The 13,527-nt window shown below is 33.7% G+C and overlaps 1 protein-coding gene across 1 annotated transcript; it reads right to left on the bottom strand.

Moving 5' to 3' along the window:
• Positions 1–8,223: 8,223 nt before the first annotated feature.
• On the bottom strand, positions 8,224–8,826 carry LOC107938541 (uncharacterized). The gene is made up of 2 exons (XM_016871732.1): positions 8,380–8,826; positions 8,224–8,250 (listed from the first exon to the last, which is right to left on the bottom strand). The coding sequence occupies exons 1-2, from the start codon at positions 8,824–8,826 to the stop codon at positions 8,224–8,226; spliced, it is 474 nt and encodes a 157-aa protein (XP_016727221.1).
• Positions 8,827–13,527: the final 4,701 nt, after the last annotated feature.

Here is a 13,527-nt window from a genome sequence, read left to right as displayed (position 1 = left end):
TTTTACCGATTATGTTGTTTTACTCGTTTTCACTTAAAATCACTTAGCAAAAGTTGTTTAAAATAATTTCAAGCTTCATATTCTACCATAAAACATCAAAATAAACATATTTCACCTATGGGTATTTTTCCAAATATGAACCCTAGGTTAAATTATTGCTAGAACAAGCTAAATCAAGTTACCAGGACTCTAAAAACGTAAATAACATTTAAAACGGGGCTAGAACAGACTTACAATTGAAATTGGAAGCTTGAAAAACCCTATCCATGGTTTCCCCTTGTGAAATTCGGCCATGGGGCTGAAGATGGACAAAAATTGGCTTTTAATTTTGTTTTTAATTCATTTTAATAACTAAATGACCAAAATGCCCTTAATGAAAAACTTTGGAAACATGCATAAACCATGTCCATTTTTATCTACCAACTTAAACAATGGTCTAATTACCATATAAGGACCTCCAACTTAAAATTGCATAACAATTGGACACCTCTAACATGTAGAACTCAACTATTGCACTTTTTACAATTTAGTCCTTTTGACTAAAATGAGTGCCCAAACCTCAAAATTTTCGAACAAAATTTTCACGAAATCATTTTGTGAAATCATAAACCATAAAAATATAATAAAATAATTTTTTTCCTCATCGAATTTTTGGTCCCGAAACAATGTTCCGATTAGGCCCAAAATCGGGATGTTACAAAACTGACTTGGTCTGGCTTCAACGATTTCAAAAATACAAAATTCACTAAAAATGGAAGTTAAAAACACTTATATGCAAGGTCCCAAGTATACCAAATCTCACAGCTCCTCTCCTATGGTGATTTTTGGTGGTCAAAATATTTTGGAGAGGATGATAGCTATTTTTTTCTTTGTTTATGTTGTACTTAATTAATTTACCTTTTTACCCTTAAAAATTAACTAAAACTTTCATGATTTAACAATTATAAATCATCCACTATAACTTGCGATGGTCTAATTACTATATAAGGCAATCAATTAAGTTTTTAAATTCATTTAATACTTTTAACTAATACCACTAACTTTTCCAACTTTTATGATTTAGTCCTTTTTACTTAATTACCTAACTAAATGCTAAAATTTCTTAATCAAACTCTAATACGACAATATAGAATTTCTATAATATTAAATAATCAATAAAACATTTATTTACTAGAATTATGGTCTCAAAACCATTATTCTCGACATCACTGAAAAATGAGATGTTACAAAAGTAAAGTATGGACCCTAGTTGAAAGATCAAGTGAAAAATCTACTATAAGTACTAAGTGAGTTTTTAGGAATAAGCTAGATGAGAGTGGTAACATAGTAAAGAACAAAGTTAGGCTAGTTGCTCAAGGTTACACATAAGAGGAAGGAATAGACTATGATGAAACATATGCTCTCATAGCTAGAATTGAAGTCATTTGGATGCTTTTAGCTTTTGCATGCTTTAATGCTTTTAAGTTAAAACAAATGGATGTAAAAAGTGCTTTTCTAAATAGTTTTATAAATAAAGAACTGTATGTTAAACAACCACCCAGTTTTGAAGATCCAAAATTTCTAAACCATGTTTTCAAACTTTCAAAAGCTTTATATGGTTTGAAACAAGCTCCTAGAGCTTGGTATGAAAAGTTATCAAATTTTCTTATTCAAAAAGGTTTTTGTAAAGGGAAGGTTGACACAACACTTTTTATTAAAGAAAAGATAAGGATTTACTAGTAGTTAAAATGTATGTTGATGATATAATTTTTTGTTCTACTAATGATTTTCTTTGTCAAGAATTTTATAAGTTAATGGAAGGTGAATTTGATATAAGCATGATGGGAGAACTAAGCTTCTTCTTGGGACTCCAAATCAAGCAAAAGAATGATGACATCTTTATCAATCAAGCTAAGTACACAAGGGAAATGCTCAAAAAGTTTGGGATGGACAATCTCAAACCACATGCTACACTAATGAGCCCTTCTACAAAGCTTGACAAAGATGAGGAAGGTAAATGTGTAGATTTAAAATTGTATAGGTCAATGATTGGATCTTTGCTTTATCTTACCACAAGTAGATTCGACATTATGTTTATTATATGCATTTGTGCTAGATATCAATATTGTCCTAAAGAATCACATTTATAAGCCCTGAAGAGAATCTTTAGATACTTTAGAAAGACTCCTAATTTAGGCTTTTGGTATCCTTGAGATTCATCCTTTAGCTTGTATGCATTCTTGGATGTGGATTTTGGAGGTTGCAAATTAGATAGGAAAAGCACCTCCAATACTTGTCAATTCCTAGGCAACATGCTTGCATCATGGTTTTCAAAGAAATAAAATAATGTTGTTTTGTCCACCACCGAAGCGGAATATATTTCTACCAGTAGATGTTGTGCTCAAGTTTTATGGATGAAACAATAACTTATAGACTATGGAATTGGTGTAGATATCATTCCTATCAAATGTGACAATAATAGTGCTATTTGTCTAACTAAAAATCTCATCCAACATTCTAAAACTGAGCATATTGAGATTAGACATAATTTCATTAGAGATCATGTCCAAAAAGGAGAAATAGTTCTAGAATATGTAGACACCTTAAATCAATTAGCAGATATTTTTAAAAAACCATTAGAGAAAAAAAGATTTTGGACACTTAGAGGAGAATTAAGTATTACTACATTGCCTTAATTTTGTTTTGAAATGAATTTTAGCACTTTGTTGTTTTTTTAAGTGTTTTATGACTTAAAATTGATTGCAAAAGTATATATGCATGATTTATATGGCCCTTGTATGTAAAAAGCTATGGGGAGTTTTCATATGGATAATTTTTCTATTTTGACCTTATTAGTCTAGCATGACTTTTTTTTATGCTATTGAACTTGCTAGAATGGACTAAATCTTGTTAACTTAGTTTTTTTTTTTTGGTTTTCATGAATCATATGCATCATACTTACATTATGCATCTTCATGCATAAGAAACCATTAGGAATGATATTAAATTCATTTTAGAACCCTTAGAACCCTTTTAGACCTAAAAATTTCATTTTTGCATTTTTTTCTGCACTTGGAAAAAAAACTACAATTTGGTATCAATACCATTTAAAAAATATCAATACTTTTATACAAATTTTGATACTCGTAAAAAAATATTGATACCACGAGGACTTTTGCAAAACAGATTTCCAAAACTATTAAAACTTTTTTCTCTTTTCCGAAGACCTCTCATCTCCTCTCTAAAATTTCTTATTTTTTTGATCAAATCTTTCCTTTGCAACATTTTCAAACAGTCTTTCCTCAAGATTTGTTCAACATTGCTCGGAGATTTTGCCTATTTCAACACTGTTGAAATAAAACTTGAAATCTTCAAACTTTTGATTTCATGCGATGTAGGTTAAAATGTTGATTTTTGATGAACTATTAGGTTTATTTGTACTATATTCTTTGAATTTTGTTGCAGGGGGTTTCCTTTTCCTAGCCTTTTTCTTAAACTTGTTACATAAAACCCTTATAGACCAAGTGTTTGTCAAAATTCCCAAACAAAATTTTTTAGTGTTTTAGTCAACCTTTAATTTTAATTCTCTAGTTATGACTCCTAAAAAAAGGACCAAGAATCGGTGCATCTTCCTCACATCAACCTAGTGGTCCTATATCATCCCTTAATGAATGCTTTCGTACCAATTTTGTACGTGAACGTTTTACTAGAAACTTTGCATCTAAGAAAGTTTGGGATTCTAGTACTATCAATATAGCCATGTTAGATAGGATCAATTTTTCCTATCTCTCTATTTTTCAAAATTGGGGTTGGATGGATTTTCTTAAAATTTCCTCGTCGACCTTTTACAATCTTGTTTGACCCAAGCTCAAACATGATGAGTCTGGCGACACCATTGTAGCCATCACTTCATTTTTAATGAACACCCCTATACGTCTTACCTTAGAAGAGTTTGGAAATTATCTACATTTGCCTCCCTCAGGTACCTCTAATGAAAAAGGATAATTTATTCCAACCCTTTTTATTCAATCCAGATCAGCATCTGAACTTAGCATTCATGATCATGTCTTCCATATGATCATTACGTGCAATCTACACCCTATTAAGAAACATGCTAAGATTCAAAACACCGATTATGGATGGCTCGATTCAGTCCATTCCGATAAGCATCCTAACCTAGCCCTTTTTATGTTCAATAACATAACTAAGGCTATCGGGAGGGTGACGAATACAAACATCACCCTTCCTATGGCACTTATTTGTCATTTATCTTTAGGAGGTTAGGAATTAGTACTCTTGGAGACACTCTCATTATGTCTTATCAACCTCTTAGTTATGGGGCCATTCACCAAGTCGATTATCATTTTGATGCCAAGTTCGGTAAGTAGATTATGAGTGGTCATCCAACTGCCAATGAAAATGATGACAATGAAGGTGCTTTTCAAGACATTCTAGCACCCCGAGCATGTTCCTTCACTTGACCATGCTCCTCCTACAACTTCGTCATCTCAAGCTGCTCAACCTTCGTCTAAGATTAATGGTGTCATCCTTGACGCTATCCATTCTTTGAGCAATAACGTTCGAGGACTTTGAGATGAGGTTCAATCTCATAGGGATAACGTTGACTCTAGGCTATCGATGTTAGGGATGCAAATGGCAATTCTCCTTGCTCATTTTCCATCGACTCTTCCCTTCTCTCCTCATGATGACAATTAGACTAGATTATTAAGATTGCATTTTCATATCATTATTCATCACATTTGCACTATTACTTTTGGTTCATTCCCTATGTCTATTGCTTCTTTTTGCACCTTATTGTTTATTAAGTATTATAATATACTTTGGTTATTTTTATTAGTTCTTTATTTCTTCATGTCCATATATATTTCAACTAACCATCTTTTTCTCCTCAAGCTTTATTTTTCTATTTTGATATAACAAAAAGGCAGAGAAGAAAAGGTAAATTGATTGATATTGTGTTAACCTTATGCAATGCAAATTATGTGCCAATTTTCCTTGAAGTAAAAATGAATATCAAATTTTAAAAATATATGTCAATTTTTATTTTGGCCTTAAATTCAAAATGAATTTTTTTTAAAGGGGAGGAATATATTCAAAAAAAATTTTATCAAATGTTTTGTTGTATCAAAAAGGGGGAGATTATTAAACTAAGCTTTATTTGAAAATATATTTTGATATAAAAAATTAAAGGGTTTTTGAATAAAAGTTAAATTTAAACAAAATTGACTAAATGATTTTTCAAAAGAAGTATAAGAGATAAAAGTTTCAATTCTCACTTAGAAAATTTCCGAGTCATTCTAAAAATCAAGTTAAAATGATTTTAACTAAGTATAGATTTTTTCAACTAGACAAACTATTTTTAAAACAAGTCAAAATTGCTTCAGGCCAAAAAGTGTAGATACCTTTTAGGCCAAGTATCGATATTTTCAAAATATCAATACCCCTCAAAATAAACGATACCAATTTGACATTCTAACTTTCACAAATTCAGCTAAGTATCGATACAATATTGATACCTTTTGTTCGGTATCGATAAAATTTTCCTAGTAGTAATATTTTAGCTCCAAAAGTCATAGAATTTAGCATTTATTACAAAAAAATATCGATACCTTTTTATTTGGTATTGATACTTGTTGTTGAAGGTTTATAGGTGCTTTGGGTTTCACATCCCCAACGGCTCTATTAACTATCACAACAAGCTCAACGGTTGAAAACCAATTAGGGGTTATAAATACCAGCTTCTAAAGATCCTACAACAACAAGAAATCATATTCAAGCAAAAATCATCAATCAAAAAACCTTTGTGCCCAATACTTCCATAATTCTCTTGTACAGACTTGTAAGCTTTTATTGTTATTCTTTAGCTCAAGTGTATTCTTGTCTATTTGTAATTAATTGGCAAACATTTTGATATTGTTAGGATTATTTCTTTGTAATTCTTTGAGAGGGTTTGTATCTTAAGATTTGGGTAGAAATCTTAAGGGAGTTGTAAGATTAAACCTTGTCCTCAAAGGTTGCACAAATTAGTAAATTTGGAAAAATCCTTAGTTGTGGAAAGTTAAGGTAGTGGAGTAGGCAATTAGGGTCGAACCACTCTAAATTGATGTGTTCATTATTTTATCTTTTTTATAAGACCCCAAACTTGGCATAGAGGTTACAGCCAGATCTAGAAACGTTACCGTAAAAATGGTTGAAAATCCTAATTTCATAATTTTGAAAAAAAAACATCATATACTCCTATCACACGAAAACCTGGTTTATTTAAAAACATATCTTACTCAGCTATTTTAATTGAAAATGTTGTTTGTTTACATTTTCTAAAAACATACGACTTTGCAGTGGAAATTCTTAGTAAGTTAAATTTTGGAAAACACAGTTTTTTGTTTGAAATCCATTGTTTTTGCGAAAAAATGAGCGTGGTCGATAAAACGTTCAAACAATATTATACGAAATATGGAAATAAAGTTCAAAACCCAAAATAGTCCAAACAGTCCAAAATTTACAAAACTCTTACACCCAAGTTTAAATAAATTAAATTTACAAAAATATTGATATTATAATGAGCTCCCATCGCACTGACCCACCTAAGTCTGAGGGTTACCTAAAAGTGACATACAAACAAAAAGTGAGTTTTCATAATTTAATGTATAACATACCAAATCATTAACAGTAATTAATCAGATACATATATATATCAAAAGCATAACATAACAGATGTAGATAATAATCCTACCCCCATTTGCTACCCACCATCTCCGACCAACCCAACACACCTATAGGGTAATATAATACCAATTCAACCCTACACACCACATAGTGTCGCTATGACACTTTTCAAAATATTTGCAGCAGAGTTGCTAGTGTATTAGGTGATTTATCGACCTTTATAGAATCATATATATATGTCGCTGAGCCACCAAATACAATAGATTATTACACTGCCCACACTTCCTCCTTATATCAAATCCCATCCCAGATGCAAATGCAGTACCAACAGATCTAAGATATACTTATGATGTACATGCTTACAATAACAAATACAAAACATATACTTAACGTTTTTCAGACTAAACATGGCATATTACAGGTTTTACCTATCTTATATCACTACAAACATACGTTTTATATCCAATTTAACGCTAACAGATGATTAGAATTCGTGTTTTATAGCTTATTTAATAGTATACTGACCCTACGAAAGGCCTACGTTCGATCCAAACGATGTTTATGGCCCTAGAGAAAAATTCAAAAATTTGGGCACACACACCCATGTGGCCCCCATGCCAATTTGGCCCAGACCGTGTATCACACACAGCCTATCACACAGTCTAGCACATAGCTGTGTGGTGACGGCAGTGCAATTTTTCAGCTCTCGCCGTTCACTATTTTTCAAGTTTTTTGTTACACACCTTAGTCAAAATCCGGTGCACACTCAAAACCGAATATTCCAATACCTAAATTGACAAATAATATGAACTACGAACCAAAAAGTTACCAACCTAATGATTGATTTAACAATTTCTACACAACAAACCCAAAAACTAAAACAGACGAACCCCACAACAACAAAATACTCACCACCTCCTATCAAAACAACAACTTGAAACGAACTCAATTCGTCGGTGAACCCACTGTCACACGATCCTCTCCTATTCATAATACATATAAGAAATAAATTCCAACTAAATCTTTCACAACAACATCAAAAATAAACAAACACTCCCCAAAATACAAATCAAACAATGGAAACTAGGCCTTCCCCAACACCACAAAACCACACAAGAGTGTAATGGCAAAGAAGAAATTGAAGCACACAGAGGTTATGACAATTTCGGCTTGGCAATTGATAAACGAAAAATTAAAATTGAAATGAAAAATATTTGGGAAAAGAAATCACAAGAACGACGCAAGAACAAAGAAAAAATAGAAGGAAAATAACCAAATAGAACAAAAGAACAAATTGCAACAACAGAGAGAAGAATAGTGGCGTGAAATGGGGAATTATTGGGGTTTGTTTCTTAGTGAAATAATTATATTTAATTTCAAGAATAAAAGAGATAAGATAGGTAAAAATAAATAAATTAATAAAATAACTAAATTTTATGAAAACAAACCCAACCAAATCCTAACACCTTGATATGATAATAGATTAGCCCAAAGCAGAATTTAATCCCACTACAACACTACAAGAGCAGCGCATTAAAGGAATGGGAAAAAGTTTTCTCACGCAGAAACTATAACACCAGACCCCTAACACACAATCAAGGCACTCAACCACTGACATATACACTTGCTTATGATAATTCAACAAATCAAAAAGTCATATTTTAGGGGGTTATAGCTCTGCCCCCTAAAAGAAATTTTGGCCTCGAAATTTACCTGATTCAAACAGATGTGGATATTACTTTTTAATCGAGTCCTCAAGTTCCCAAGTAGCTTCCTTAGTGCCTGATTCTGCCATAGAACCTTAACTAACAGAATGGACTTCCTCCTCAAGACCTTGATGTCTCGATCCAGAATCTGAACCGACTCCTCCTCAAAAGTTAAATCCAGTCTTACCTCAATCTCCTCAACAGATATAACATGACATGGCTCAGACCGATATCGCCTCAGCATAGAGACGTGGAACACATCGTGGATACGGTCTAACTCTAAAATTATCTCCAACTGATAGGTGACTGGCCCCACACATTTTAGAATTCGATATGGCCTAATGAACCTAGGGTTCAACTTACCCTTACATCCAAACCAAAGAATCTTCTTCCATGGAGACACCTTAAGATAAAAATAATCACCCACCGAATACTCAATATCTCGCCTCTTCATATTCGAATATGACTTCTGTCTATCAGAAGTCACCTTAAAATGATCCCGAATCAGTCTAACTTAATCCTTAGTCCCAAAAACCAACTCAAGACCTAAAACCTTTCACTTACCCAACTTAGTCCAACAAAAAGGAGTAGGACACTTTCGATCATACAAAGCATTGTAAGGTGTCATCTGAATACTAGACTGGACACTATTATTATATACGAACTCGGCCAATGGCAGAAACTCCTCCCAACTACCTTGGAAGTCGATCACACAGCTCCATAACATATCCTGTAGTATCTGAATCACCCTCTAAGATTATCCATCTGTCTTAGGATGAAATATAATACTGAAGTCCAATCTAAAACCCCGACCCTCATGAAGCTTCCTCTAAAACTGAAAAGTAAAGCAAGAATCCCTATAAGAAATAATCGAGACTGAAACTCCAAGAAGTCTACTGATCTCAGAAACATACAATTTAGCCAGCTTCTGAAGCGAGTAGTCTGTCTTGACAGGAATAAAATGGGTAGACTTGGTCAAACGATCCACAATGACCCAAACAGAATCCTTCTTAGTGGGTGTTAAAGGCAACCCACTAACGAATTCCATAGTCACCCGCTCCCATTTCCAAAGGGGAATACTAAGGGTTGAAGCAAACCCGAAGGTAGTTGGTGCTCAGCCTTAACTTGCTGGCATGCTAAACATCGAAAGATGAAATTTGTTACCTCTCGTTTCAAATCAGGCCACTAGTAAAGCTCTCGGAGATCCTGATATATCTTATTCCCACCAGGATGCATAGCATCAGGACTACTACGCGCTTCCCGTAGAATGGACTGCCTCAACTCAAAGTCATTAGGTACATAAAATTGTCCTCAGAAGCACAAAAACCCATAATTTTTCAGCCCAAAATCAGAAGTATTACCATCCTCAACCTGACAGAGTTGTAAAACCAAATTGTTATCCCCCAATTATTTAACCCAAATCTAATCAATCCAAGTAGACTTAACTTGCAACTCGGCTAACAGACTCCCATCATCGGACAGACTTAGGTGAGCAAACATTACCCTCAAATCAGACATTGCTCTACAACTAAGACCATCAGCCACCATATTGGCCTTACCAGGATGGTACTCAATTGTGCAGTTGTAGCCTTTAAGCAACTCAATCCATCTAAGTCGCCTAAGGTTCAACTCATTCAAAAGAAGGAGATACTTGAGGCTCTTGTGATCGGTGTAAATTATACACCTCACACCATACAGATAATAACTTCAGATCTTTAAGGCGAAGACAACTGCAGCTAACTCAAGATGGTGCGTGGGATAATTGTCTTCATGTGATAGCCCAAAACTGACCCTAGTCGGGAAGTGGTTTCGGGACTGCTAAACCGAGTCTTATAAATAATTAAAAGCTATATTCTGTGTTTATAATGTGAGTAAATGCATGTGTGAAAGTTTCATGCATTAATTTGATCATCTTTATGCGAATTTTGTTATATGGACTTATATGAAACTTTGTTGGAAAGTGAGAGGCTAATTTACAATGGTCTAATAGTACATGCATTGAAAGGAGTGGTTTTGCATGTCAATTTACCCATGTTAAATATAGTGGCCGGCCAAGGAAGGAATATGCTCCACTAATTCAAAAATTAAAATAATTTTGTATTAACATATGATTTAATAATTGAAATAAAAGGAATTAAATAAAAGAGAAGAAGGAGGATGGTGTTCATCTTCTTCTCATACCTCCCTCAAGCCGAAACAAGGAGAAAAAAAGGAAGGGGAAAACTTACCTAGAGCAATTCGGCATTCATCTTTAGCTATTAGGAGGTAAGCTTTGAATTTGTTGATTTGGCTTTATAATATGCTAAGTTCAATGGTGGATGCACTCTTGGTAATGTCAAGGAAGTTGAGATTTCTTAGGGTGAATTGAGTACTATGCCAAATGATTAAGTGTTGGAATTAGGGGTTATCTCATGTTGTATGGAACAATGGGAGAGTGACTAGAATGGGGTAAAGATTTGTGGATGAGTGGCTTAGAGGAGCCTAGTACATTCGGTCAAAGATTGAGCCTATATAGAATGTAAATTTCTTCCTCTATGATTATGTTCCTTGCATGTTAAATGGTTCTTGATAGGACCAAAGGATTGATCAATAGGCATTAAAAGGCTAAATGTGTGAATTTAAGGTATAAGAACCTATAGGTAATTACATAGGTAATGTTGGAAATTAATGTAGTGTATTCGGCCATGTAGAGTATATCCTAGAGATATTATGTTTAATTCTCTATAATCGGCTAAATGGGTGATAATGGGTTATAATGTTGAATTGAATTATATGTATAAGTGGTTAGCAAAGTGATAAAACTACCGAATTTAATTAGTAAATGTGTTCTAAGCTTGATGAATTTTGAGATGCGATTGGGAGTAAATTTGTCATGAGCATTCCTTGTTAATAATAAATATGATAAATGTATATATATATATAGCTGAATGTGATATGTGTGAATTATATGTTAAATCAAGGCTTGGTAAGCTAGCTATTAAGGTGAAATGCTAATGTTAGTATTTGATTTGGTAATAATCTGTTTGGGGACAGCAGCAGTAAGGTGATTTTGGAAAATCGCCATAAATTATAGGAGTTGAATTAGAAGCTGAGTGAATTATGTCATTAAAGCTTGAAGAGTCTATTTTCTTACAAAAGAAACTATAAAAACAAAAGAGTTACCGATCTTGAGATATTTGAAGCATTGTGGGGCTGAGTCATAATGACTGCTGGATTCCCTGTTCTGTTTTTAGAAAATCATTATAAATTGTACAAAAATGATTATAAGATAAAATTTATATGCTTAGACTCCTTAATGAGTCTAGTTTCTAATGAGATCAAATACAACACATTTTGAATTCTGTAAAGTGAGAAATTGGATTCGTAGTGAAGAGTGGTCAGAATAGTCAAACAGTGAACAGGGGAAACTTTAAGAAAAATCTGGTATTGATTGGCCAAGCCTAAAATTCTGAAAATTTTATGGATGGAAGATATACGAGTCTATATTCAGGGAAAATTAACGGCAAGTGATTTGGAGTTTAGTAGCTCCAGTTATAAGTAATTTAGTAACTACTGCTCAGGAAAACAGCTCATAGTGAATATGTGATTTTGTTGTAAACATTAATGAAAGTTTGCCGATGAATTATTTATTGATTAATATAAAGCTTACTATAATCTATGTGTGTGAAAGTCGGATCAATATATATATTATTCTGAAAGTAATACTTGAATAGTCGATTAATGACTATTTTAAATTTTGTTGAACTTAAGCTCAAGAGCAAAGGGGAACTAGATCCGATAAAGGGAAGGAAAAAGTAATTGAATAGCCGTTGAAGTCGTTCGACGACATTTGAGGTAAGTCTTCGAGTAATGACCCTACTTGAATTATATTGAAATGAATAGTCATACTATGACGGATAGTCGAATGTGCTTAGAGACTATGTTATAAAGCCAATTGAAATTATGCTCTTTGTGTGCGGCTACTGAGCCGAAATTTGAAAGGTTTAATAAATGTTTTGTGTTTGAGCCTTAGTAACGAAGAAATGATATGGATGTGTTATGATTATTGACATATGTGTGCATGAACATTGGATTATATCCGGGCTAAGACCCGAAGGCAATTATGCGAGTTGACATATCCGGGCTAAGACCCGAAGGCAATTATGCGAGTTGATATATCCGGGTTATGACCCGAAGGCAATTATGCGAGTTGATATATCCGGGTTATGACCCGAAGGCAATTATGCGAGTTGACATATCCGGGCTAAGACCCGAAGGCAATTATGCGAGTTGATATATCCAGGCTATGACCCGAAGGCAATTATGCGGGATGATATATCCGGGCTAAGACCCGAAGGCAATTATGCGAGTTCATATGTCCGGGTTAAGACCCGAAGGCAAATATGTTTGCGGCTGTATTCGGTTAAATACCGAAGAAACTTGGGTTTGAATGTGAGCGTTTTGTGCTGTAACTAATTTAATAAATATGCTCGACCAACCCAAACGATACGGTATGTTTGCATGTGCATTGGAAAAGTCGATTCATTTTAAATAGTATTCGTGTGATCGGCTAACGAATTTTTCGGCTTTTAGAAAGGTTGATACCTTGTGTATATATGTTGATGAAGTATGATTATGAAAATGTGTGTTATTAAAGTGACTTAGTTAGCTATGTGAATGTAATACTGTAGTTAAAGCCGATTTCATTACTTGAGACTTACTAAGCTTAAAATGCTTACCCGGTTGCTTTGGCTCTCTGTTTTATAGATTTTGTTCGTTAGCTATCGGATTCGGGATCAGCGAAGTCGAAGTCATCTACACTATCAAGCTCTTTTGGTACTCTTTAGTTGAACTCTGGATATGGCATGTATAGGACTACCCCCTGTTGTTTAAGTTCTTTTGTGATGTATGTGTGTAAAGCCATGCGAAAATGGCTTGTAGAAGTGGAGTATGGCATTAGACCATTTGTGTTTATGTATGTATATATATGGTTTCACGATGTGACTATGGATTGAAATAGAAGTGTTGGGCTAATGATCAGCCATTGGAATGGCTAAATATGATCACATGTGGACCTATGTATGGCAAAACCCTAGTTGGTCCATGGTAACCACAAAATAGGTAAAGTTTACCTTGAAAACAGATTTTGACAGCAACTGTGGTGTAGAATTGAAAA

Source organism: Gossypium hirsutum, chromosome D06 (genome assembly GCF_007990345.1).
Source record: "Gossypium hirsutum isolate 1008001.06 chromosome D06, Gossypium_hirsutum_v2.1, whole genome shotgun sequence".
Lineage (NCBI taxonomy): Eukaryota > Viridiplantae > Streptophyta > Magnoliopsida > Malvales > Malvaceae > Gossypium > Gossypium hirsutum.
This window is presented reverse-complemented; position numbering and strand designations above follow the sequence as displayed.